The sequence below is a fragment of the Dendropsophus ebraccatus genome, chromosome 4 (assembly GCF_027789765.1).
Source record: "Dendropsophus ebraccatus isolate aDenEbr1 chromosome 4, aDenEbr1.pat, whole genome shotgun sequence".
Taxonomy (NCBI): domain Eukaryota; kingdom Metazoa; phylum Chordata; class Amphibia; order Anura; family Hylidae; genus Dendropsophus; species Dendropsophus ebraccatus.
This window is the reverse complement of record NC_091457.1, coordinates 153949491-153976468: the sequence shown is the minus strand read 5'-3', so window position 1 is coordinate 153976468 and position 26978 is coordinate 153949491. Positions and strand designations below refer to the sequence as shown.

The following is a 26978-nucleotide window of genomic DNA, read 5'->3' as shown; positions in this document are numbered from 1 at the left end:
ATCAGAAAATGCTGCATAGAGCAGTTATTGATCCGGGTACTCCGGCCAATATTGTTTTCTTTCAAGTTAACTGGTTTCAGAAAGTTACATAGATTTGTCATTTACTTCTATTTAAAAATTTCCATTCTTCCAGTACTTATCAGCTGCTGTATGTCCTGCATGAAGTGGTGTATTCTTTCCAGTCTGACACAGTGCTCTCTGCTGCCACCTCTGTCCATGTCAGGAACTGCAAATCCCCATAGAAAACCTCTCCTGCTCTGGACAGTTCCTGACATAGACAGAGGTTGCAGCAGAGAGGAACGTGTCTGACTGGAAATAAAACACCACGTCTTGCAGGACATACAGCAGCTGATAAGTACTGCAAGGCTTTATATTTTTAAATAGAAGTAAATTACAGATCTATATAATTTTGACACCAGTTGGCTTTAAAGGTTTTTTTTTTTGTTGTCGGCGTACCCCTTTATATATGCCGGAGATAATGAGTTTTAAAAAGCAATTTGCAGTACAGTGAACGGACCCTAGTTCTACAGTGAAACTTTTGGAAGTGGAATTATTTGAGGGTGAGTTTTTACCTCACAGCTGTATAAATAATTGGCGTGAGTGATGGCACATTGGGGGGTATTGTGGACGTGACACCTATTGTCTTCTGATATCTGCAGCATTCCAGCCCGGTGTGATCATACACAGAAGGAACAGCTACTGGGCACCGACTGTCGTCTCCAGTTTTCACATTTTCAGCCAACTTTCTGACCTCACCTTATAGGCAGCAGAAAGCTAAATGCGGGTTTTACGCTGACATATTGTGTCGCCGGGGAGTGCTTGTTGCTAGGTGTTGTGGGGACAATAGAGAAGCCATGTCAGGTTTCCTGGATGTGACACGGTGTGAGAGCTGAGCTGGAAGTGACCTCCAGAGCCAGAGCCCACGTCTTTGGGCCCATCACTAAGGCCTCAGGCCTACATTCAGTGAATACAGACGGTGTAAAGTGAAACTGGCTCAGTTGCCCCTAGCAACCAATCAGATTCCACCTTTCATTTTCCAAAGAGTCTGGTCTGTGAGGAATGAAAGGAGGAATCTGATTGGTTGCTAGGGGCAACTGGGCCAGTCTCACTTTACACCATGTTTGATAAATCTCCCCCAATGTGCTTATGATGCCGGGGAGCTCTGGTACTGTATAAATGTTCGCATTCGTTTAGCAGCTCAAACATTTCAAGGGATTGTGTCATCAGAAAATGACTTATTGTTTTAATAATATTTTTAAATTAAACAGATTTTTTTTTTTTAAAGAATTTTGGTGACATTTTCTAATTTTCCATTTTTCTATCTATATTATAAAATAATCCTGATATCTTTCAGTTTTTATTCTCACCCCTGGGGGGTAAAACTGAGCTGAGACTTCCTGTTGTGTGTATGGTGATAAGGAGGAGGCTGCTGTAAAGTGATCTGTACAGCATTGCAGCGTCATGTGACACCAGTAGATAGAGGAGACAATGAACTTTTCAGAGCGTGCTCACTAAGGTTTTACATTCATCTCAAGGGGACAGTCTGTCTATTTTGTCTATGTCCATGAGTCTTGCTGTAAAGCATGTCATCAAATGCTGGTAAAAACAGCTTAGACAAGATGGCTGCCCCCATAACAATGAACAAAAAATTAAATAAAAAATAGTGAGAAAATAGAAATAGATAAGACTAAAAGAACATTTTGAGGGAGATTTATCAAACATGGTGTAAAGTGAAACTGGCTCAGTTGCCCCTAGCAACCAATCAGATTCCACTTTTCATTCCTCATAGACTCTTTGTAAAATGAAAGGTGGAATCTGATTGGTTGCTAGGGGAGACTGAGCCAGTTTCACTTTACACCATGTTTGATAAATCTCCCTCTTTGTTTGTATCTGACTCTAATCCATAATAGAAAGTGTAGGTGACACGTTCCCTTTAAATGGTTTTGGAGCTCCTGGCATCATCAATTATGCTGATGCTGGGAAATCTGAACTCTGTTTTGTAGCACGTCTTCTGTATTTGCGGATGTGTATTTGCATGGAACGTGGCAATGATGCCTAAGGGTCCATTTACACCAGGCATGTCCAAACTTTTTTCGAAGAGTACCAAATTTGATGAAGTGAACATGTGCGAGGGCCGACCATTTTACATGCTACATGCTATATGCTTTATAACACAGGCAGATAATAGCAAGCTGGATACCTGGGGGGCCGTAAAAGTTCGGAACGCGGGCCGCAAATGGCCCTCCGGCCGGACTTTGGACATGCCTGATTTACACAGAAAGATTATCTGACAGATTCTCTGCCAAAGATTTGAAGCCAAAGAGGAGAAATCTCAGGCTTTCCTTTATGACCTGATCTCTGTTTATAGTCTGTTTCGGGATTTGGCTTCAAATCTTTGGCAGATAATCTATCAGATAATCTTTCTGTGTAAATGGACCCTTATGCTACGTTTACACGGAGCGATAATTCGCCCAATCGTACGATTAACGATTTCGAAGTAACGTTTTTTTTTTTTTTTTAATATGACTATCAGCGTTTAGATGGAACAATATATCGTACAGAAAATTAGTTTTGCGATCGTTTTGCGATGGCTTAAGCCTATCTCACACATAGGTAAAATCAGTGAACGACTGCTTAAACGGAACGATCTGCGAATTTTTTGCGAACAATCAACGACGATTTATTAACATGTTCAAAGATCAAAATGAACGATTTTTAGCTAATCGTTTGATTGCTTGCTGCGTTTACACGGAACAATTATTGCTCAATGCGATCGTTATCGCTAAATTTCGCCCGATAATCGTTCCGTGTAAACGTAGCATTAGGGTCCATTTACACAGAAAGATTATCTGACAGATTATCTGCCAAAGATTTGAAGCCAAAGCCAGAAACAGACTATAAACAGAGATCAGGTCGTATAGGAAAGCCTGAGATTTCCCCTTTTTACAAATCCATTCCTGGCTTTGGCTTCAAATCTTTATCAGATAATCTGTCAGATAATCTTTCTGTGTAAATGGACCCTTATTCTACAGGTCCAGCAACTGGTGCAAAAACCTGCTTTTTGTTTCTTACTATGAGGGGTTGGGCCCCTGTGACGCTCCAACTACCATTCCCATCAGGCATGGTTTTATCCTGTCTTATCCTCAAAATAGGTCATAAATACTAGATGAGTGGGGGTCCAAGCCCCAGCAGCCCCCCTGGTCAGCAGTTGGACCAGGCCTATTCATTGATGACTTCCCTGTCCCTGTATGGTTAGTAGCCGCAGTGCAGGGGACTGTGGTGTCTCCCCATTCACGTGAGTGCCGCACATGCTTGCACTGCCACTACTAAGAATATGACGATTGTAAGGATGAGGGCCAAGGCTGCAGCACCTTCAAATAGCTGATCAGGGTGGGCACCCCTGCTGATCTAATGTTTACCCATATGGATTGTAGACCATCTCTTTTTAAAGGGGTACTTCAGTGAAAATTTTTTTACTTATTTATTTTTAAATCTACTGGTGTCAGAAAGCTATACACATTTCTTAATTACTTCTATTCAAAAATCTAAAGTCTTCCAGTACTTTCAAGTAATTTCAGGTTTTTTAGTACTTATCAGTTGCTGTATGTCCTGCAGGAAGTGGTGTATTCTTTCCAGTCTGACACAGTGCTCCTTGCTGCCACCTCTGTCCATGCCAGGAACTGTCCAGAGCAGGAGAGGTTTTCTATGGGGATTTACTACTATTCTGCACAGTTCCTGACACAGACAGAACACTGTGTCAGAATATACCATTTCCTGCAGGGCATACAGCAGCTGATAAGTACTGGAAGTTTTGAAATTTTAAAATAGAAGAAATTTTCAAATCTGTATTACTTTCTGACACCAGTGGACTTGTCTGTAGATTGAGATCTATGGGTTATCATCTCATTACTATGGTCATTTCTTGGCAATACCTAGTGGTCGTTACCTATATATTGTGTCGTTTTCAACCTTGCAGGACACTGTACTAGTTAATGGTATGAATACATCACTACAGACTATGTGTGTGCAGGAGTAACATTCATTCATTGCCTCCACGTTATACTAACTCTTTTGTGTCCTTGCAGTGCTGTGAGGTGCCTGTGTGAACACAATGGAGGAGCAGTGTCCGGCCATGCAGGGATCACCTGTCCCTTCCTTTCATCCACAGGTATGAATTGTTTGAGAAGTCAGCAATTCACTTGCATGCTCGCCGCTATGTCACCATAAAGCTGTGGAGCTCTACTTTAAGTTTTCCGTCTTGCGTTTTCTTAAAGGGGTTGTTCACCCAAAAATGTTTTTCTTTTAAATCATCTGGATCCAGAAAGTGCCAGAGATTTGTAATTTACTTCTATTTAAAAAAATGTCATCTTCCAATACTTATCAGCTGCTGTATGTCCTGCAGGAAGTGGTGTATTCTTTCCAGCCTAAAGAGCAGAAGAGGTTTTCTATGGAGGTTTGCTGCTTCTCTGGAGAGTTCCTGACATGGCAGCAGAGAGCACTGTGTCAGACTGGAGAGAATACACCACTTCCTGCAGGACATACAGCACAGTACTAGGAGACAGGAAATTTTTTAATATAAGTAAATTACAAATCTCTGGCACTTAGTGAAAACAGTTTATTTGAAACATTTTTTATTTATTTTTTGAGCTACCCCTTTAAGGGAAATTAAAGGGAATCTGTTAGCTGCAATTCAAGTTCCAAACTGCTGACACTGTTAGATGCTGTTAAGTGGGGACACATGCTACCTTCCGTATATCTGTCTATGCTTCCAGAACATAGAAAAATATTTGTATTCTCTGGTGCAAAGAGTCAGAGGTGTTCCCAAGCTATAGAAGTGATGAGAGCTGAAAGACCTCCTTTCTCCCCCTCCAATCCTGATCCTGCCTGGGGCTCAGTTTGTCAGTCAAACAGAGAAAAGGAAGGGAAAGAAGCGAGGAGGCATTACAGGCCTCAGTGGACTCTTTGTACATAGGAATAAATGTAATTTTTTACATTTTAGAAGCACAGTTGGATATAGGAAAGGTACCACGTATCTCCTTGACCTAATAGCATTGTATACCGATCTGCTAGATTGGCGCTCGTTTACTGGGCCTATTACACCGCCCGATAATAGCTTACAAGGGCTGCATGGAGCCCTTGCTTAAACTCTGTACATTACCTATCCACGCTGCAGGGCTCCTCCTGCGCTCTGCTTCTCACCGGGTCCTGCGCACTGCAGCTCCAGAGCGGCCTGTCTCAGCTGACCCGGCCAGTAATTGGCTGAGCGGCCTGTCTGCTTAGATCAGCCGCTCTGGAGCTGCAGCGTGCGGGTCCCAGTGAGAAGCAGAGCGCAGGAGGAGCCCTGCAGCGTGGATAGGCAATGTATAGAGTTTTGAAATCGTCGGCCACCGGCTGTGCACCACTATTACACGTAGCGATGCGCGGTTGGTGCCCGACAATTATAGGTTCAAACCTATATTAACGATCAGCCGATGGTCATTGTGTTTATTACACGGAGCAATAATCGGCCGGATATGGCCGATTATATCGTTCCGTGTAATAGCGTCCTAACTGCCTCCCAGGAAACATTGCATTGACTCTGCACTATGCATTTTCATTTCTTTCTCTTCGTCTTCTTAAAGCCATAACTTCTAACTTTCCACTTACAGACCTATATGAGGGCTTCTTTTTTTCTGGATAAATTGTATGGCGCAAAAAAAAAAATAAAAAAATAAAAATATATATATATATATATATATATATATATATATATATATATATATATTTTTTTTGTGAAATTGAAAACAAACTTTTTTATAACTTTTGAGGCTTTCCGTTTTGCGCTGTGTAGTTAACAATATAGATGCCATGAATCTGAATAATGCTTACACTTGCTCCATTCTGACCACTAAATCTTTATTTTCCCGCCTATGGGACTTTTTGCCCTTTTTCTTAAATTAGTTTTTTTGTATATATGAATTTATTTGCTTGCGGCAATACCAATATGTTTATTTACATATTTTTATTTTTATTTGAATGTTTGGAAAGTGGGGGTGATGAACTGTTTAAGTCTGCCTTAGGGGACTAGTCTACGCAATCCAATTTAAAGGTTCTGATCAGTGCTGCATTATTGCATAGCATTCACCATTTCTCTGGGTGCTAAATGGGATTTATGATGATGTAGGCTATCACCATCGAAGTTTATAGAACTGAGCTGTACAATCCCTTTATTGACCTGCATAAAAAGTTGCTTATTTAAAGGGGTGCCAGGTGTTCTAATTTACAACATGTAATAAGCAGCAATCATAAAAAACACACACACAAACATAATCTGTCAGTGAAGAGTTGGGAAGATTCCATATTCTACTGTAGCATCAAGTGTATGGGCACCTTAAAGGGGAATTCCAGCGATCCCATGAAAAAATAAATAAAAATAAAATGCAAAAAAAGCATATAGGAGCTAGGAGCACTTGCTGATCCCCACCGATTGTTTGACACCTTTCCCACTTGCCTATGCTGCTCCTAGCCCCAGATTCTAACTTTTACAAATGATCCCAGTTTTACATCATGGCACCCGACTGGGAAACACTATCTCCCAGCATGCACTGCACCTCAGAACCAACTACCAAGTGTCTTCCCTTGTCTTGTAGTATCTACCCACCACTGGCTCGATCTGCTGATGCTTTGCACAGTAAACACATTGGGCGAGATTTATCAAACGTGGTATAAAGTGAAACTGGCTGTTACCCCTAGCAACCAATCAGATTCCACCTTTCATTTTCCAAAGAGTCTGTGAGGAATGAAAGTTGGAATCTGGTTGCTAGGGGCAACTGAGCCAGTTTCACTTTACACCATGTTTGAGAAATCTCCCCCATTATCTATCTATCTATCTATCTATCTATCTATCTATCTATTTATCTACATAGATGGATAAGAGAGAGAGACTGAACAACAGTGTCTCCTTTCCCCTATACTACTCAGGAGAGGCTGTTGATTTCCTGCCCTTGGCCAGGTGAGCACTGTGTGATGTCAGTGGTGGGCGGGGGTACAGATGAGGTTACAGCTTGCCTATTAATAGAAGAGACAAATCATGTGACCTTTGTCTCAGAAGGGTGGGGAGGGGGGCAGAGGAGTGGAGACAGAGTGGACCAGGCAGTGAAGATTTTCAGCAGCTTCAGGGTGCGAGTCAGAATGTGCTGCCGACAAACGTAGCAATTTATGTAATCGAAACCTATTACACACAAGCTTAGATTATGGGTGGAAACAGAGTTAAATCTTTAGTTTCCCTTTAAGTCAATGGCTGACATATAAAACATACCCAGGGATATTAGCCAAACCAGAATTGTCTCCAAAAGGAAGAAGCATCCATCCATAGACATAGCTGTCTCAGGGCTCTGTCGTGGTTGTCTACAGAGACGCCCAGGAATCGGTCACGGATGGTAATGGTGGGGAGTGAGATGCTTTTGACATGACTAGCTAGTTCTCATTGAGGTGATCCAGAAGAAGGCATAAAGTCTTAGAAACAATGCTTCTTAGGAAAAAAATATGCAAATTATCTCCCTTCAAGAAGACAGTACACTATATAGTTAGCCATCCTGTCAAGTCAGTGTCTGGAAGCATGACCACAGATATTAGCTAAACCAGAGTAAGAGGCATCCATCGACACAGCTATTTTGGGGTTCTGCCCCCTCATCAGTATAGATCACTGTCATGGTTGGATAGAAAGAAGTCCAGGAATCCGTTTCGGATCATACTGGATGGCGGGGTCGGGGCCTTTTACACAATTCTCACCATTACTGATTCTTATTGAGGAGATCCAGGTGAGCAATGCTTCTTGGGAAAATATATGCAAATGAGCTGTCTTCAAGAAGGATGGACACTCTCTCTTCTGCCACCTATAGGTAGTTACAGTGTATGGCCCTTTACACAGATCTCACAATTATTGATTCTTATTGAGGAGATCCAGGTGAGCATTGCTTCTTGGGAAAATATATGCAAATGAGCTGTCTTCAAGAATGATGGACACTCTCTCTACTGCCACCTATAGGTAGTTACAGCGTACGGCTACTATAGAATGTGTGACTATCGTAATCCATTCATTGACTAAAAACAAACAAGCACATAAACCTACAAAACTGGTACCAGAATAATCTACCGTAAGAGGACGCTCTATAAAATTTACAATCCGTCATTCGTTTATTTAGCGAAAATTTTGCGCAAATGAGGCCGATCCTCCTAGACGAGAAGGAGGCATTCATCCATGTAGAACCCTTTACCTCCAGAAAGTCTTGTTACAGCGCAGATGCGACAGACTGTTAGTTCAGTGACCCCTCTGCCCTTTGTAAAGGAAAGATGGTTGGGGGGAGGCATGGGATGGGAACATGGAAGATTGGGCTGTGAAGTTTGCATACACTGCCCACTGTTAAACAGATTACCTCTAATGAAGTGTCTAATGCTCAGGGCACGTCAGCCTAATACGGGGAGGCAGCTTCACCCCGGCTCACAGAGCAAACCCGTGGCCCTCTGGCCCTGGACAGCCACTCCGGTCTCCTCTCTCAGGGAGGCGCCTGGCCCTAACCAAGCCAGACAGTGTGTGATCTGACATGCAAATATAGGTCATTGCATATGTAAATGTGTGATTACAAACTCGCATGCCAAAACACATTAGCCAGACTTTGGACTCAGCATGCGGCTGTCACTGTGTCTTAGAGACTCACGCTAATCTTTGTCAACTTGGAAAGCGTTCTCAAAGTCGGAGAAAGAGCTCTACGTTTTTCTCTCATCAAATGTTTTTTTTTTTTTTTTCTTCTCTCCCTCCTTCTCCCGCTTACTACATATGTCTTTGTGATTGCGCACGGAAGATTTACCGAGAAGCTTTTATTGTGCCGCCAGAGGTACGCGACACGTATTGGAGGACGGGCAAGGTTATACGCATTAGGTGAATTACATTGGCATCGGAGCGACACGCCCAAGGGGAAAAAATAAAAAAAATAAAGGCGCCTTAATAGCGGAACTACAGATATATACACTGGTATATGGGGGTCTGTTTGCTTGTACGCTATGTTACAGCCACTAGTTTTTCACTTTTTTTGGGGGGGGGGGAGGGGAGGAGAGGAGGAGAGGAGTAATTTGTGTGTTCTGCACCCAGAAATCACATCTGTAGGTCATGTTTATTTTTTTAATTTTTATATACGGATGATATAAAAAATTCTCTTATTTGATCTTTTTTTTAAGGATGCAGCCCAATACAATACACATCAAAGTTACATCTAAAATAAATAAAAAGTGTGTGTTTTTGTTGCTGAATTCTCATAAGTTTTTTTTTTTTAGCCTTTATATACCATCTTACCCTTACTATGTCATAGGCTAAAAAATAAATAAATTAAAATTAATATATGTACGCACACATATATATATATATATAGTGGTGCCTTGGATTACGCGCATAATTCATTTCAGGACGGTGCTTGTAATCCAAATCCACTCTTAAACCAAAGCAAATTTTCCCATAAGAAATCATGTAAATGCAGAAAATTGGTTCCACACCCCAAAAATATTTTTTTAAAAAAATTCTGAATAACATGTAATACAAATGAAACAAACATTTAGAAACAGTTGAATATGTGATATTATAAGTAACTGTACAGTATAGCAATCAGCATGTGGTGTATAATGTGTAGTAAGTGCATAAACCTGATAATACAGCCGCAGCTTATAGATACAGGATGGAACTGCAGATCCCCATAATGCAGTAGTGTGGTACAACAGGCTAGAATTACCCCCACAGTCCTGTCCCCTGATGCAAGCCCCAGCCTGAAGTGGATCTGCTATGGTTTGGAAGGTGAGGGACACTTTCTGGGTCAGAGTACAGGGCTGTAGACCCCGCTATGCAGACCATGCCCCTCCCCCACTCCCCCTTCCACCCAGTACAGGGAGCTCTTAAACCAAAGTAATGCTCTTAATTTTGAAAAACTGCGAGCTCTTCTTGCAAAATGCTCTCAATCCAAGTTACTCTTAAACCAAGGTACCACTGTGTATTTATTATTATTTTATTTATTAAAATTTTTTTAAATCTTTTCTTTTGGACAATGTTTTTTTTTTATCAGAAAAACATAATACACAGCAAAGACAAGGCAGAAATCGGGTATACCCTTGTTTTTTGATTGTTACTGTTTGTTCTCATTCAGTGGATCTGTGGTATCAGCAGCAGATCCTGTGCGGTGATCGGTGCGGCCCCCATGGATGGGACTGGTTCCTCCAGCACATCCCACAGATAATGGATTGGATTGAGATCTGGGAGTCACCACCTTGATCTTTGTCCTGTACAATGTCTGCAGTGCGGCCCCTGGGGCATTATCCATTACATACATTAGGGGGTCCCACAGCCATGAAGGGGGGGGACTTGGTGTATACAATGGTTAGGTAGGTGGTCGGTATCCCAGTAACATCCACATGATGCCAGGACACACGATCTCCAGAGGAACATTGCCCATCACACTGCCCCCGCCATCTTGTCTTCTTCCCATAGTGCATCCTGGTTCCATCTCTTCTCCAGGTAAGTGACGCACACGCATCCGGCCATCCACATGATGGAGAACATGATCCGTCAGACCAGACACCTCCTTCAATTGCTCCATGCTCCAGCTCTGATGCCCATGTCACCATTGTAGACAGTTTTGGTAGTGGACAGGAGTCTGCATGGGCTGGTCTTCACCTTTCACATGTATCGGGGGAGTCTTGGACACCCATGACCCTTTCCCTGGTTGTCCCTCCTTGGACACCTTTGGTCGGTACATACCAGGAACACCCCACTAGACCGGCCGCTCTGGAGATGATCTGACCCCAGGCGTCTATACCTCACAATCCACATCCTAACACTTTTGCCCATTTTTCTTCTTTCAACATCAACTTCAAGAGCTGACTGATCCCTTCCTAATATATAACCCCAGACAGGCGCCTTTGTCACCACATAATCCTTGTTATTTACCTCACCTGTCAGTGGTTGTAATGTTATGGCTGATCGGTGTACATTGCCCTATTTTAAAATTTTACAAACGAATTAGGAAAATAAAATAAAAAATCCCTTCCCCCATCTACTCTCTGTTTGTTGGAGATCGCATCCATCTCACCGTTTTTATTTGTATCTGAAGCTGTAAACAGAATTTCCGAGCGGGGGAGTGAGACGATCGCGCACATTTGGGGTTTGCGGTCAGCTCTCCTGAATGTCACATCCGCTGTCTATAACCTTTGAGAGAAATAGCGAAGCAGCTGACCATTTTATGTTCTCTCCGAAGGATAAGAAAAATATCAGCGTGACAGTGAAACGTGTCTGCAGATGAGACAACAGCGCGGTGTCCGGCCGAAATGAAGGCTGTATGAAAACTGCTGCCCCAATGCTGCACCTGTCCACCTTAGAGGTCATACAGTTCATAGATTGTGGGAACTCTGCTCTTTATCTGCAGACGGTTACTGCACTGTGTACGGGCACCCTTAAAGGAGCTAGATCGAGAACGACTTTATCATCACTTCCATCTATCCCAATTTTTATCCTTTTCAGGATACACAGGGCGATATTACTTGAAATTGGAGGGAAGGGAACACTTCGCTATATGGATTTTGGTGTCCTATGAGATGAAAACCCCAGGATACAGCTAGAAAATTCCTACTACTACACGGGCGTTTCTTTAAAGGGAGAGCCCCTGTATAGTAGTAGGGATTTTCTAGCTGTCTCCCGGGATGGTCGGCCCAGTGTGATACTGAAAGTCATGTACCCACAATCTGACCCCCCCAAACTACTTGTACCTTCCAGTAGCTGCTTTTAATCCAAGATTTGTCCTGGGGTCCGTTCGGCAGGTGATGCAGTTGTTGTCCTTAAAAAAAATACTTGAAGCCCTGTGCCAAACGGGAGTTTCTGTGCCCTAACTTTGCACCACCCCTCTGTCCCTCCTCCCCACCCTCTTCATCATTAGGAATGCTCCAGGCAGATTGCCTCCTATTCCCCACCTGTGTCCGCCCGGCACATGGGCTGGATCGTTAAGCAGCTGTGCAATGTTCAGCATAGAGAAAATGTTTCAGTGGCATTCCTAATGATGAGGAGGGTGGGGAGGAGGGACGGAGGGGGTGGTGCAAAGTTAGGGCACAGATACTCCCGTTTGGCACGGGGCTTCAAGTTTAAGGGTGCCTTCACACGTACGGTATCGCTGCGTATTTAATGCTGCATATTTATCGCTGTGTTTTTTTTGCTGCGTGTTTGGTGCGATTTTTACATGCGAGTTTTGATTTTCACATGATTTTCATGGGAAAATCAAAACTCACATGTAAAAATCGCACCAAACGCAGCGATAAAAACGCAGCGTTAAATAGGCAGCGATACGGTATGTGTGAAGCTACCCTAAAAGTGTTTTTTTTTAGGACAATAACTGCATCACCTGTCGAACGGATCCCAGGGCAGATCTTTGATTAAAAGTAGCTATCCGAAGGTACAAGTGGTTTGGGAAGGGCTGATTGTGGGTACTGGGTTGCTTTAAGTAATATTACCCTATGGGTACTGAAAAAGAAGAAAATTGAGATAAACTAAAGAATTAAAAAAAAAAAAAAAAAACACCACTTTTTAGGGAGGTATTACATAGCCCGATGATCGTTTAACAAGGGCTGCAGGGACATGTGCGCGGTCCCGGCCTGTGATTGGCTGAGCGGCCTGCCAGCTGGGACAGGCCGCTCTGAAGCTGCAGCGCACGGGACCCGGGGAGAAGCACAGAGGAAGAGGAGCCCTGCAACCTGTATAGGTATGTATTCCTCTTTGCATATCGTCAGCGTCGGCCGCGCACCGCTATTACACGTAGTGGTGCGCAGTCAGCGCCCCGGCGATTTACAGGTCAGAACCTATATCAACCATCAGCCGATGACAACGATCATCGGCTGATCGTTGTCTTTATTACACAGAACGAAAATTGGCCAGATAGGGTCCGATTCGGCCGATTATGCTTCCGTGTAATAGTACCCTTACTCTAGCACTGTCACTGTTATGTGCACAGCACTTCTGGGGTTGGTACAAGAAAATCATTGCCCACTCTTACGGTACCAAAAACCTCTGGTCATAAGAAGGCTAAAGGAGAACATTTTTATTAAAGTATTAAATGCTTTTTATTAAATGCTTTTTTCCCTGCACTTACTACTGCATCAAGGCTTCACTTCCTGGATAACATGGTGATGTCACTTCCTGGATAACATGGTGATGTCACTTCCTGGATAACATGGTGATGTCACTTCCTGGATAACATGGTGATGTCACTGGATAACATGGTGATGTCACTTCCTGGATAACATGGTGATGTCACTGGATAACGTGGTGATGTCACTTCCTGGATAACGTGGTGATGTCACTTCCTGGATAACGTGGTGATGTCACAACCCGAGTCCCAGAGCCTCCTTCCTCCCTACCTTGACTGAGTGATGTACTAGAACTGGAAGCCGAGCCCTGTAATTATCATGCATAATGTAGAGCAGGCAGATTCCCTTTTAATGGGTTGGCCATCGACAGGGAAGCTACCGACAATAAGTGGCGCTAGAGAGTTTTCTTCCTAATCTGCATACCCTTTCCCAGAGTGCATTGCCTGTAAAATTCTCAACACCTTAAGGAGAAACAATACTTCCTGGGTGATTCTCTGTAAATTAGCTGGAGATAAACATATTATATATTGTATGATAAACCACAAGTATCATTCCGTTTACAGCAAAGTTGTTTTCTTATTTAGTTTTATCGTTTTTATTTTTTTTTAGGATTGGTAATAAGCTCCTGGTTCTCACTTTCCGGAGTTACCGCTTCACTTTATTGCTCAGTAACGCAAGGTTTTACGCAATATATAAATTCCCTGTTTTTTTTTTTTATACGGTTTTCAATTTTAATCCAATGACTGACAGGCTTTTTTATTGTTCCCTTTTTCTTGTGTACAGAAAGCACTGCGTCCAGACATGGGTTATAACACACTGGCCAACTTCCAGATTGAGAAGAAGATTGGACGGGGTCAGTTTAGTGAAGTCTACAGAGCCACGTGCCTTTTAGATAGAGTACCTGTTGCTTTAAAAAAGGTCCAGGTAAGTGATTCTAGTATAAACCATTAAGTGGGAATCTAATCATGCTCAGAGCTCAAGTGTCAGGGAAGTGATGTTGAGCTGCAGCATGCATACATCCTCCCTTCTCCACCAATCTTATTTAATTGATGCTCAGTGCTGGACACTGAGTCCTGCACATCAACTTTGCAGGGCTCTGTACTGGCAGCAGAGTCCTGTACATCAATCTTGCATTGCCTTGTCCTGGAGGCTGAGCCCTGTTCATCAATATTGCAGGACCCAGAGCTGGTAGGTGAGCTTAGCCCTGTACATCAACTTTGCAGGGCCCTGTGCTGGCAGCCGAGTCCTGCACATCAACCTTGTAGCACTCTCTGCTGGAAGACGAGTCTTTGCGCTGGCAGCCGAGTCCTGTATATCAACCTTGTAGGATTCTGTGCTGGAAGCCGAGCCTTGTACATCAACCTTGTAGGATTCTGTGCTGGAAGCCGAGCCTTGTACATCAACCTTGCAGGGCTCTGTGGTGGCAGCCAAGCCCTGCACATCAACCTTGTAGCACTCTGTGCTTAAAGCCGAGTCCTGTACATCAACCTTGTAGGACTCTGTGCTGGAATCAGAGCCCTGTACATCAACCTTGCAGGGCCCAGAGCTGGCAGCCGAGTCCTGTACATCAACCTTGTAGGGCCCTGTGCTGGCAACCGAGTCCTGTACATCAACCTTGTAGGGCCCTGTGCTGGCAGCCGAGTCCTGTACATCAACCTTGTAGGGCCCTGTGCTGGCAGCCGAGCCCTGTACTGGAAGCCGAGCCCTGTACGTCAACCTTGTAGGGCTCTGTGCTGGCAGCCGAGTCTTGTACATCAACCTTGTAGGACCCTGTGCTGACAGCCGAGTCCTATACATCAACCTTGTAAGGCCCTGTGCTGGCAGCCGAGTCCTGTACATCAACCTTGCAGGGCCCAGAGCTGGCAGCCGAGCTCTGTACATCAACCTTGCAGGGCTCTTTGCTGGCAGCCACGTCCTGTACATCAACCTTGCAGGGCCCAGAGCTGGAGTTGCAGTTTTGTTTCCAAACAACAAGCAAGCTCTATCCCAGGGGGTCCATCACACCAGGAGCTGCATTATAATTCACTTCTAATGTATGCAGGTTTCCAGAAGGTTCCGATGTGTGAACGCATCTTGACTGAGCCGCAAGTGCAATGAATATTTGATTCGCTAATGCAAAACTACAACTCCCAGCATGCTCTGACAGCCGGAGGCTGTCAGGGCATGCTGGGAGTTGTTGTTTTGCAACAGATAGTTGCAATGTATAATTCGTATATGTAGACCATGGCCATGCTATATAGGCCTGTGGACACAATACTAATGTAAGAATATCCTATATGATGTTCCTGCCTACTGACCGGGGCCATAGCACAACATGACAATGAGCGTAGCGGCCCTGGCGTTCCCCACTGCTAAGCCGCCTCATTTAGCAGCAGCACATCCTCGGCTTTGAATGCCATCTCCCCTTTAATCTGCATAACATCTGCATACATTGGTGGGAGATCTGCTGCTTCAGTGTCTGCGCTGAATGACAGCTGCCAGCAGCTCTTTCTGAACGCTATTACAATATGCAAAACTCACTACTGAAAAGAACCCGGGATTTTTGTTTCAACTATTCTGCTGGAGATTCCTTTCATTAGAATGAAGCGTTTCAAAGTCTTTGTCATTTTTTTTTTCTTTTGGTGATATGTTATTTTGTACATTTTTGAGCTCGCAAAACCACAGCTGGGACGAAAAAGACAATTCTTCTTCCTCTCTGCCATTTGTGTTCCCCCCTTCCCAACTGGATACGGGTTTCTTTTCACTTGCCAGACCGCATCAGGGCACATTGTAGCTTTTTGCACACATGCGGTTTTGGACACAACTTAAAGGAGTTATGCAGCAAAAATCTTTTTCTTTCAAATCAACTGGTTTTAGAAAGTTATATAGGTTTGTAATTTATTTCTATTATCAGCTGCTGTATGTCCTGCAGGAAATGCAATTTTCTTTCCAGTCTGACACAGTGCTCTCTGCTGCCACCTATGTCCATGTCAGGAACTGTCCAGAGCAGTAGCAAATCTCCATAGAAAACCTCTCCTGCTCTGGACAGTTCCTGTCATGGACAGAGGTGGCAGCAGAGAGCACTGTGTCAGACTGGAAAGAATACACCACTTCAGGACATACAGCAGCTGATAAGTACTGGAAGACTGGAGATTTTTAAATACAAGTTAATTACAAATCCATATAACTTTCTAAAACCAGTTAATTTAAAGGTAAAGGATTTTAGCTTGAATTTTTGGTCTTCGTTTTTCTTTTTTTTTTTTGTACATGAAGTTTATACGCCACTTTATATTTTTGGAACACACTTTGCTCCCTTATCGGTCAAATCTGTTTTTTTTTTTTTTTGAGGTGATCACCAAATATATTTCAAAGTGGTCTTCAATAATGAAGCCCCCTTTACACATTAGACACGTGTTGGCTGAACCCAGGACCTAAAAACCATCTATTGTGTCTGATGGCCCCTGATCGTCCCCAAAAGGAGAGAAGGATCAGGTCTGTTGAATTTCAATTGTATGATCCTTGAAGACTAGTGTCCTCCAGCCGGGGGTCTACAGCCACTAAAGTCCTGCAAAAACTATATAACTATAGGGCAGCTACAATTTTTCTTAATTTGTTTGGGGAATATTGCTTTAAATGTACCAATCATTTCAACCTACTTCTGATGTCTGTCTGTATGGGAGGAAGTCTGGGTGCTAGGACCCCCATCGATCACCAGAAAGAAGAGACTGGATGAGCAGTGCTCCACCATCTACTGAAGCTAAAGTGATGGCTATACAGAATTAGACGCAAGTCTCATAGACATCTGGCAATGCTGTATACTGTCAGATGTACACAGAGCCGAGATGAATAGGCATAGCGTGGGTATCTAAACATGTGTGCCCCTTTTATTTTAGCAATCGGTGGGGGTTTTAGCACTTTGACCTCCATGAATACAAACTTCTGATGTCAGAGCTACCAAACTGTTTGGGTTCGACAATATTCTCCAAACCCAAATGCTGATTAGATGCTGCCCTAGGGCGATAGATGCCGCTGCCCTAGGGAGATAGATGCCGCTGCCCTAGGGCGATAGATGCCGCTGCCCTAGGGCGATAGATGCCGCCCCCCAGGGAGATGTTGAACTGTTGAGCGTAGTTGCCCAACATTTTGGCAACGTTCTCTGAACCTGAACACTCAGCATTTGACTTCGTTGTCTGGGGAAGTTAGATGCCGCCATAGAGAGTTGCACAACTGTTTGGGTTCGGCAGCGTTCTCTAAACCCAAATGCTCAGCATTTGACTCCTGGTGTCTGGGGAAGTTAAATGCCGACTTAGGTGCAGGGAGTCAAATCTTGAGTCTTCGGGTTCGGAGAAGGTTTCCGAACCCAAACAGATGGGCAATAGAGATGAGCGAACCGGGTTCGGGTTCAAATCGATCCGAACCTGAACATTCGGTATTTGATTAGCGGGGGCTGCTGAACTTGGATAAAGCTCTAAGGTTGTAAAAAAGCTCTAGGGCTTTATCCAAGTTCAGCAGCCACCGCTAATCAAATGCCGAAAGTTCGGGTTCGGATCGACTCCAGCATGCTCCAGGTTCGCTCATCTCTAATGGGCAACTCTGCTCAACACTACTGCTAATAATTCCTTTTTATAGCACCATCTTATTTCACAGCACTTTATGACTCCCACCGTCTGGAGAAGTTAGAGTTGCCCAACATTTCGGGTTTGGCAATGTTCTCCGAACCCGACCACTCAGCATTTGACTCCCATCGTCTGGAGGAGTTAGATGCCCCTTAGGGCGGCATCTAACTTCTCCAGGCGCCGGGAGAGTAATGAGGGTATGTGCACATACTATGAAATCCTGACGGAACACCCGTTGCGGATTCCATAGCTCAAACCCACGCGCATGTCCGCTGCTCCCATAGACACTATGATTCTATTCTTTGCCAGATTCTGCCGCCCGCACAAAGAATGAACCTGCTCATTCTTTGAGCGGACGGCGGAATCTGGCAAACCATAGAATCAGTGTCTATGGGAGCAGCGGAGATGTGTGCGGTGCGAACTGTGGAATTTGCGACGAGTGTTCCGTCGTGATTCCGTAGTGTGCCCATACCCTAAGGGTAGCATCACACACCGTATCACAGTGGATTTTATGCTGCGGATCCAGAGCAGATTTGGTCTAAGTAACTGAACACCGCATCAAATCTGCTGCGGATCCTGTACATGTGAACGCAGTCTAAGGCTATGTTCACACGTAGCAAAAGTAGGCTCGTGCGCCCCCTCTCTCGACGCTAAAGAATGAAGATGTTTATTCTTCAGCGCGGAGAGAGGAGCCGCGCGAGCCTCCCATAGGCTGTCATTATGACAGGGAGGCTGGCGGCATTCCGTAGTGGAGAATTCTGGCGCGGCATTCCTTCTTTTTAGCTACGTGTGAACGTAGCCTAACAGAATAACATGACAATGCAGAATCATAAGATAAGGGGATCCAGAGTTGTTGTATCCTGGGAATGCATGGTCACCGGTTCTGTGCTTGTGATTTGCATTTTAATAAATCTACATAAACACCAACTAAAAACTACAAAAAGCCTAAAAGGATTAGCAGCCTATAGACCGGAGCAATAAATACCCAAAAAGTATCCGCTCGTCTCCTGTCACATCCCCAGCTGACGGCAGCGGTTCCAGCCAGATCGCAGCGCGAGCGGCTACAATGACAAGTCACTGTGTGTCCTCATATTTCACCATCCATCCTGCTCGGGAGGGAGCTGTCACCGCGCAGAAGAGACGTGATCGTAACTCTGAGCGCTTCTCCCCAAGGGCAGCTCACAAGCTTTATCTCCTTGAAAGGCCCACAGTGACTGCTTCATGTACCCGGCTCACATTTGTGAAGAAAAATAAAAAAAAACCTGAATCAAAGTGTTTTCGCGCCCGTTGTCATCAGATAAATTGTGCGTTGTTACCACGCGTTTCAGGAACTTTGTGCATTGTTACGCCTCCTAGTAATCCGCCATATAGCGTCCCCATATCCGCTTTGGTCTTTTTGTAACTAACCTCCGTGTTTATTTAATCCCTGGCAGATTTTTGATTTGATGGATGCCAAAGCGAGAGCCGACTGTATCAAAGAGATTGACCTCCTTAAGGTAAACATTTTTCGAACCCCCCCCCCCCCCTTCCCCTTATGAGGTTTGTTTGTCGAATGTTTTTTTTATTTTTTATTTTTGGTGTGAAATCTGAAGCTTTGATGATTTCGTCGTCTGCCTTCGTGTAGCCCAGACCCCCTATTTTCTTTTTTTTTTTTTTTTTTCTGATGTGCCACACGAAGGCTTTGAACTCTGTCGTTTTCACGTCTCCTGTGAACTCTGCAGCTTTTTTCTTAAATAAGAGAAGAAAGATGTTTACATCTCGGGATAAAACTGCATTAAAAGTAGCTTTGCAGAGGCTTATCGTAGTCACTGCAACTACTTTGTTACAAAGTGAGAATGAGTAGCGTGCTGATGTTTAGCCAGCATAGCTGGGAATTTAGCCACCACCTTCTTGCCTGAAACACCTTCCAGAAATCAAGTTGGCTGAATTCCCGGCTAGAGTGTACACAGGAACAGGAAGTCTTTTATAACTTATACGGGCTAATGAAGACAACAGAGCCGAAAGTTTGTATCAAAAGCAGAAAGTAAAGCAGGAAAGATCACGGAGAGGTTATAAAATAACTTTACTTACCGAAATATGTTATTATGAATATAGTATTCACAGTAAGCAAAATCCCATTGTCCAGGAATAAAGAAACAGAGCTGATTTCATCCTAATATAGTGCCATCCCTGTCCTCAGGTTGTGTGTAGTACTACAGCTTGGCTCCATTCACTTCAATGAAACTGAGCTGCAATACCGCACACAACCCGAGGTCAGATGTGGCACTATTTTTTTTTTCCCAAGTCCCTGATAACCCCTTTAATTGGATTTTCATACAATGAATCCTATATTTAACGCTCTCATAAATTAACATATGTCCATAAGTAAAGTCATTTTATAACTTCTCTGTGGTCTTTCACGCTTTACTTTCTGCTTTTAATGCAAACTTTTCACTCTGTTGTCTTCATTAGCCCGACATACTGTGGGGCATAAGTTATAAAAGACTTCCTGTGTACACTCTAGATGGGAATTTGGCCAACTCGATCTCTGGAGGGGTTTCAGGCAAAAAGGTGGTGGCTGAATTCCCAGCTACAGTGTACTGCAGAAACAGGACGTCTGGTAATAGAATGTACAGCAGACAGTAAATTGGGCTAATCACAACAACATCATATTGTATTAAAAGCAAAAGAAAAGCATAAAAAAATAAGGAAAAATATAAACCAGATAAATTTGGTGGTGTCCTAATTATATTAACCAGGATTAAATGTAACTTTTAATTTATACCAAATTAAAGGGGTTATCCAGCGCTACAAAAACATGGCCACTTTCTTCCTGAGACAGCCCCACTATAGTCTCCAGCTTGGGCGGGGTTTTGCTGCTCAGTTCCATTGAAGTGAATAGAGCTTAATTGCAAACCGCACATGAACTAGAGACAAGAGCGGGGCTGTCTCTGAAAGAAAGTGGCCATGTTTCTGTAGCACTGGATAACCCCTTTAAGTAAAGGTTTAGCCCAAAAAACAAAACGTAGAACATTGAAGAAACTCCCCCCCCCCCCCCCCCCCCAACCAATACATTCTGTGTGACCTAAAAAATTCAGCTAGGCCTGCAGTAAAGCGACTGTTACTGTAGAGCTACAGTGATATAGCTCACAGATTACCCGTATGGCGGTGTTCACTTTTTGCGCACTATTTTAACTTAAAGGGGTATGAACTGATGTCAGAAAACTATTCAGATTTGTAAATTACTTCTACTTAAAAATCTCAAGTCTTCCAGTACGTATCAGCTACTGTATGTCCTGCAGGAAGAGGTGTATTCTTTCCAGTCGTCAGTGCTCTCTGCTGCCACCTCTGTCCATATCAGGAACTGTCCAGAGAAGGAAAGGTTTTCTATGGGGATTTGCTACTGCTCTGGACCATTCCTGACATGGACAGAGGTGGCAGCAGAGAGCACTGTGTCATACTGGAAAGAAAACACCACTTCCTGTAGGACATACAGCAGTTGATAAGTATTGGAAGACTTGAGCTTTTTAAATAGAAGTAATTTACAAATCTGTAGAACTTTCGGATGCCAGTTGATTTGAAATAATTTATTTTCACTGGAGTACCCCTTTAATTTAGTTTTTTGCCTAATGTTTTTGGACACCTATACTTCAGAAAGGAGCAAAGATACAATCTATATAGTAGAGAAAGAGGCAACAAAATCCAGTGACCCCCATAGGTGGATCACAGCCATACGCTAGTGACCTTTGTCCTCCGTGATGACTGATGTCGCCACTTATTGCTGATAGTCACCATGTCTATGTCAGTGCTGACACCAGCCATAAGACAGACAGGTCATAACGCTTGTAAAAGTTGTCAGGTTTTTACCCGATCAATATGAGCCCGGGTCACGGCAGAAGCCCAGGAGGGTCATTTGTCATTTTTAACTTGTGGGGTTGTCATCCAGAACAACAACCTTCACGGATTGAACCTAGGAAGACATGTCAAAACTGAGATCTCCAGTGTCTGGCCAACCTGTGACATTGTGATCTACCATGGGGTCCTGATGAAGCACTGTGGCCCCTGAAACCCGGTGTGCAGTATAACTGCAACCAAGTACAATGGTGGAGGGAAAAACTGCTTCCTCCTCATTCTTACAATGGGGGAAACCCCAGAAGTCAGACCCCACCTACCTGTGTGCTGTCTTATGAGATGTGTGTACCCCTTTAATATACATGTAAGTTTGATAGTTTTTCATTGTGGTAAGTCATTTGTTTATTAGTTTTATATCCTTTTTATCTGATAAATATTTTTTGTTGTTTTCAGCAACTGAACCATCCGAATGTAATAAAATACTACGCATCATTCATCGAGGACAATGAGCTCAACATAGTCCTGGAACTGGCAGATGCCGGGGACCTGTCTAGGATGATAAAGGTTTGTGACCTTGTATTATTACACTCCATGTATATTGTCATCCTTGGCTCTCTTCTGAATTTTACGTCTCCAAGTGCAAAAGATAATAAAAAATAATCAACATATAATATAGTTAGACGTTAAATTATTTTTCTACAATATATGTTAAATTCTACTGTAGTTAAAATATAGCAAAGGCGCAAATGTGAACATGGCCTTATTGGCTGCACAGGAAACCGTCGGCGCTGGCTGCACAGGAAACCGTCGGCATTGGCTGCACAGGAAACCGTCGGCCATGGCTGCGCAGGAAACAGGCGCCGTTGGTTGTGTGGCTTACTGATGATTTACATGGCAACAAACAAAAGAAGTAACCTTATGCCAGACCACCGTCCCCTTGAGGTTTCCTGATGCTAGGACCCCCCAGTGAACTGGCATCTAAAGAGATGCATGAGAAAATAAGAATTACACTATGAGCGCTGCTCTGGAGTTTTATACAGAGTGTAACTCAGCATCAGGACAGGATCAGTAATGTATGTACACAGTGCTCCCACCAGCAGAACGGTGAGTGCAGCTCTGGAGTATAGTATAAGATGTAACACAGGATCAGTAAAGTATGTACTCAGTGACCCCACCAGCAGAATAGTGAGTGCAGCTCTGAAGTATAAAACAGGATGTAGCCCAGGATAAGTAATGTATGTATACAGTGACCCCACCAGCAGAATAGTGAGTGCAGCTCTGGAGTATAATATGGTATTTATAAAGTTACAGAACTCTTTGTGTAGATAAATCCTGTAAACTTTGAAGCAGTGTTACAAGGTGAACATGTGTGTTGTATTTTTTTTTATTTTTGTTCAGTCTATAAGGGCACATGGCGGTGCTTCCTGTTTGTATAGGGGATAGAGCGCCTTCTAATGAGCCCCTGTCTCATTCATGCATATGTTAACAAGCTGATCTCCATCTTATTGACATCAAACATCCTGTGATGTGTAAATCCGCTGTAGACGGCTCGTATGGCCGCGATGAAGAGATTACATAGAGTTATATATCTGTTTAATTTTCATGCGGTGTATGGTGTGATTTGCCTAGGATACAAGTTGTTATAATTCGCTGTAAACTTTTCAAAGGTGGAGAACCACAGGGATTTTCTTGAAAAACATTTTTAGATCACCTGAAGTCACAGGAGTTCATAAAAGGAAGAGAGAGAGAGAGAGAAAGCCGTCAAAGAGAGGAAAATAAAACCTACACGTAAACATCGCCGTTTCCTCCGCTCAGGCGCTGAAGTTTTAGTTTTTACCATTGAAATTAACTAGAAATAAAATGAGATTACCTGAAGAACCAGAAACTTTGCTTCTCTAACTTTTAGGGTGAAGTGGAGCTTTATTACTACATGTATTTACAGTGCTATTATAGTGAGAGCACTAACCTACTCTGTAGCATTGTACATAGTCTTCTGCTACTCATTGGACCGGAGCGGCCCCTCGTTGCCTGGTAGTGTAGATTGGAGCGCCCCCTAGTTGCCTGGTATCGTGGTCCAGAGCGGCCCCTAGTTCCCTGGTAGTGTAGATTGGAGCGCCCCCTAGTTGCCTGGTAGTCTAGACTGGAGCGCCCCTAGTTGCCTGGTAGTGTGGTCCGGAGCGGCCCCTAGTTGCCTGGTAGTTTGGTCTGGAGCGGCCCCTAGTTGCCTGGTAGTGTGGTCTGGAGTAGCCCTTAGTTGCCTGGTAGTGTGGTCCGGAGCGGCCCCTAGTTGCCTGGTAGTGTGGTCCTGAGCGGCCCCTAGTTGCCTGGTAGGGTGGTCTGGAGTGGCCCCAAGTTGCCTGATAGTGTGGTCCAGAGCGGCCCCAAGTTGCCTGGTAGTGTGGTCTGGTGCGCCTCCTAGTTGCCTGGTGGTGTGGTCTGGTGCGCCTCCTAGTTGCCTGGTGGTGTGGTCTGGTGCACCTCCTAGTTGCCTGGTGGTGTGGTCTGGTGCGCCTCCTTGTTGCCTGGTGGTGTGGTCTGGTGCGCCTCCTAGTTGCCTGGTGGTGTGGTCTGGTGCGCCTCCTAGTTGCCTGGTGGTGTGGTCTGGTGCGCCTCCTAGTTGCCTGGTGGTGTGGTCTGGTGCGCCTCCTTGTTGCCTGGTGGTGTGGTCTGGTGCGCCTCCTAGTTGCCTGGTGGTGTGGTCTGGTGCGCCTCCTAGTTGCCTGGTGGTGTGGTCTGGTGCGCCTCCCTGGTGGTGTGGTCTGGTGCGCCTCCTTGTTGCCTGGTGGTGTGGTCTGAAGTGGCCCCTAGTTGCCTGGTAGAAAGGTCGTGAGTGCTCCCTGGTATGGTGGCCCCTAGTTGCCTGGCGGTGTGGTCTGGAGCGGCCCCTATAAACATCTATAGTCCTCTACTATGACTATTTAACACCGGTTTGATTCATTGCTTTCTCTTCTTTGATTTTCTTTTAGCATTTCAAAAAACATAAAAGGTTGATCCCTGAGAGGACGGTTTGGAAATACTTTGTGCAGCTCTGCAGCGCCTTAGAACACATGCATTCCCGACGCGTCATGCACAGAGGTAACTTGCCAATGTGAAATTTTTCTGGATAAATAGAAACATTTCCTGAACAGTAGTTTTTCCTATGCAGTAGACATGTCATGCCTTAATAAAGCATACTCATTATAGAAAATAGAAAATAAAATCGATCAGAGCCAGGGTGTACAGACCCCTACCAGTCTGTAGATATAGCAGGGTGAAGTGCGTGGCTTTGTGCTTCTCTCCCTGACTTCTTGCGATCTCTATCTTATTGCACAAGATGAGTTTCATAGACCTATAATGAAGCTTATCTCATGCAGCAAGCTAGGGAGCGAAGCCCCTAACTGTGTGCTTCTCCTGCCTATATCTAAATCATGGGGGGTGAACACATAGACCATATAATTTATTTTACTAATTCTCCTTTTTCATACAGAGATCATTATGGGTTGTTAGGTTAGAGTGCCCCCTCTTCTCAGCTCTGGCAGCCGATCTCCTCCTAGCCTGGCCACCCATCTCATTAGATGTTGTGGTGTCATTTGTGACATGACATCTAAGTAGGTTACAGAGGGAGGGGACACCCCTTTAAGCCCAACAGCGCTCCCATCCATTGTCATTATCACAGGGGGCCAATGGCTTACTATGGCAGCAGGGGGCCTAACAAACACCCTCAGGTCTGCCATTGACGTCAGTCTAACAGGGAACCTAACAGGCCCTGCCTCAGGCAAGACCTACTTACAGACATATACACTGCACTACGTAAGCAGCAAGGGATCAAACAATCGCATGTTCAAACCCCCTGTGGGGTTAATAAATATTGTAAGAAAAAAAAACATCACAGAATAATGTTTTGAGGGGGAAAAAAGGAATCTGCATTTTTTTACCCTTACAACACACACACACACACACGTCCATTAGAAAGTAAAAAATATATATTAAAATCTAATTAAAACATGGTGACAATAGTGAAACAAACAAAAAATAATTTTGTTAGTGTAATAAAATTAGTCGCTTATACTGCACAATGATATGTGCAAAAACAAAACTTCAAAATAATGGCCCAACATCCGGTCTGATGTACTGTCTGATGTTCCTGTGTACAGGACACTCTAGCCGGGAATTCAGTCAACTGTGTCTCCCACTAAAACTTCATGATTGTACCCACATAGTAGTTGGAGAGAGAGTAGGCTGAATTCCTAGCCAGAGTGTACAGAACAACGAAATTAGTTACAGGATGTACACCAGATAGGATGTTGGGCTGAAGACAACAGAGTAGAAAGTTTACATGAAAAACAGAAAGAACACATAAAAGACGCATATGTTCATGTGTTAGTTAAAAATAGGTTTTGTTGTCGAACCACCCCTTTAAAGTGTACAGTGTCTGCTAGGCGGAGCTTCATGGTAGTGGGCCTCCTCTCCTCAGCAGGGAAATGGGTCTGAACTGCTGTGAAGCCCCGAATAGGTGAAACTGTTCACCGATAAAATGAAGCGAGAGTAATGGGGGTGACAGTATCACTTTAAGGGTGCGTTCACACCTACAGGATCTGCAGCAGATTTGATGATGTGTTCAGTTATTTAAATGAAATCTGCTGCAGAAAATCAGCTGCAGATCCTGTAGGTGTGAACGCACCATAAATGTACATACAGCAATAACTGTCAATCACTGATCAGGACCGCCCACCGGACTTTTATCCCCCGAAAGTGCAGGAATATAATTCACCTATTAAAACTTCTGTTGACTCTTTTCCTGCAAAATTTTTATGGGTTTAGTCAGTAAATTCTCCTGTATAACACAATGCTGACAGATGACACCACATTTTCAGTGTAACCCGTTCCCTTTAAGGACCCAAAATAGTCCGGCCACTAGGGCTTACACTGTGGATGTATAATGGAGGATGAGCAGAAATGTGTTGGGACGAGAAGACTTGAATATCGTGATTTTTTTTTTTTTTTTTTTTAGTGTTCTGCCGGTCACAGTTATGTTTCCTTTAGGTTTTATTAGATTATTTTAGACTTTAAGACATTCAGATAAAGTAATACTGCAGGCACTTGTCTCTAGGTGTATACAGGAATGTACTGTGTGTATGTATATATAGATAGAGAGAGAGAGATGGGGGAGGGAGAGGGGAGAGAGATATAGGAGATAGAGGGGGGAGAGAGAGATGTGATGGGGGGAAGAGAGAGGTGATGGGGGGGAGAGAGAGGTGAGGGGGGAGAGAGATGGGGAGAGAGATATAGGAGATAGAGGGGGGAGAGAGATATAGGAGATAGAGGGTGGAGAGAGAGATGTGATGGGGGGGGGGAAGAGATGTGATGGGGGGAAGAGAGAGAAGTGATGGGGGGGAGAGAAATGTGGTGGGGGAGAGAGAGATG

At 44.0% G+C, this 26978-nt stretch overlaps 1 protein-coding gene across 4 annotated transcripts in view; it reads left to right on the top strand.

Moving 5' to 3' along the window:
• Positions 1 to 26978, top strand: part of NEK7 (NIMA related kinase 7) — a 65676-nt gene that overhangs the window by 12385 nt on the left and 26313 nt on the right. For 3 of the 4 annotated variants that reach the window (XM_069967500.1, XM_069967499.1, XM_069967501.1), the window contains exons 2-6: positions 4086 to 4168; positions 13933 to 14073; positions 19178 to 19240; positions 22029 to 22139; positions 24542 to 24650. In XM_069967500.1, the coding sequence (XP_069823601.1) occupies positions 4112 to 4168; positions 13933 to 14073; positions 19178 to 19240; positions 22029 to 22139; positions 24542 to 24650 (481 nt within the window). In that variant the 5' untranslated portion in view covers positions 4086 to 4111. The remainder of the gene's footprint in view (positions 1 to 4085; positions 4169 to 13932; positions 14074 to 19177; positions 19241 to 22028; positions 22140 to 24541; positions 24651 to 26978) is intronic. The other variant, XM_069967502.1, reaches the window with a different exon arrangement.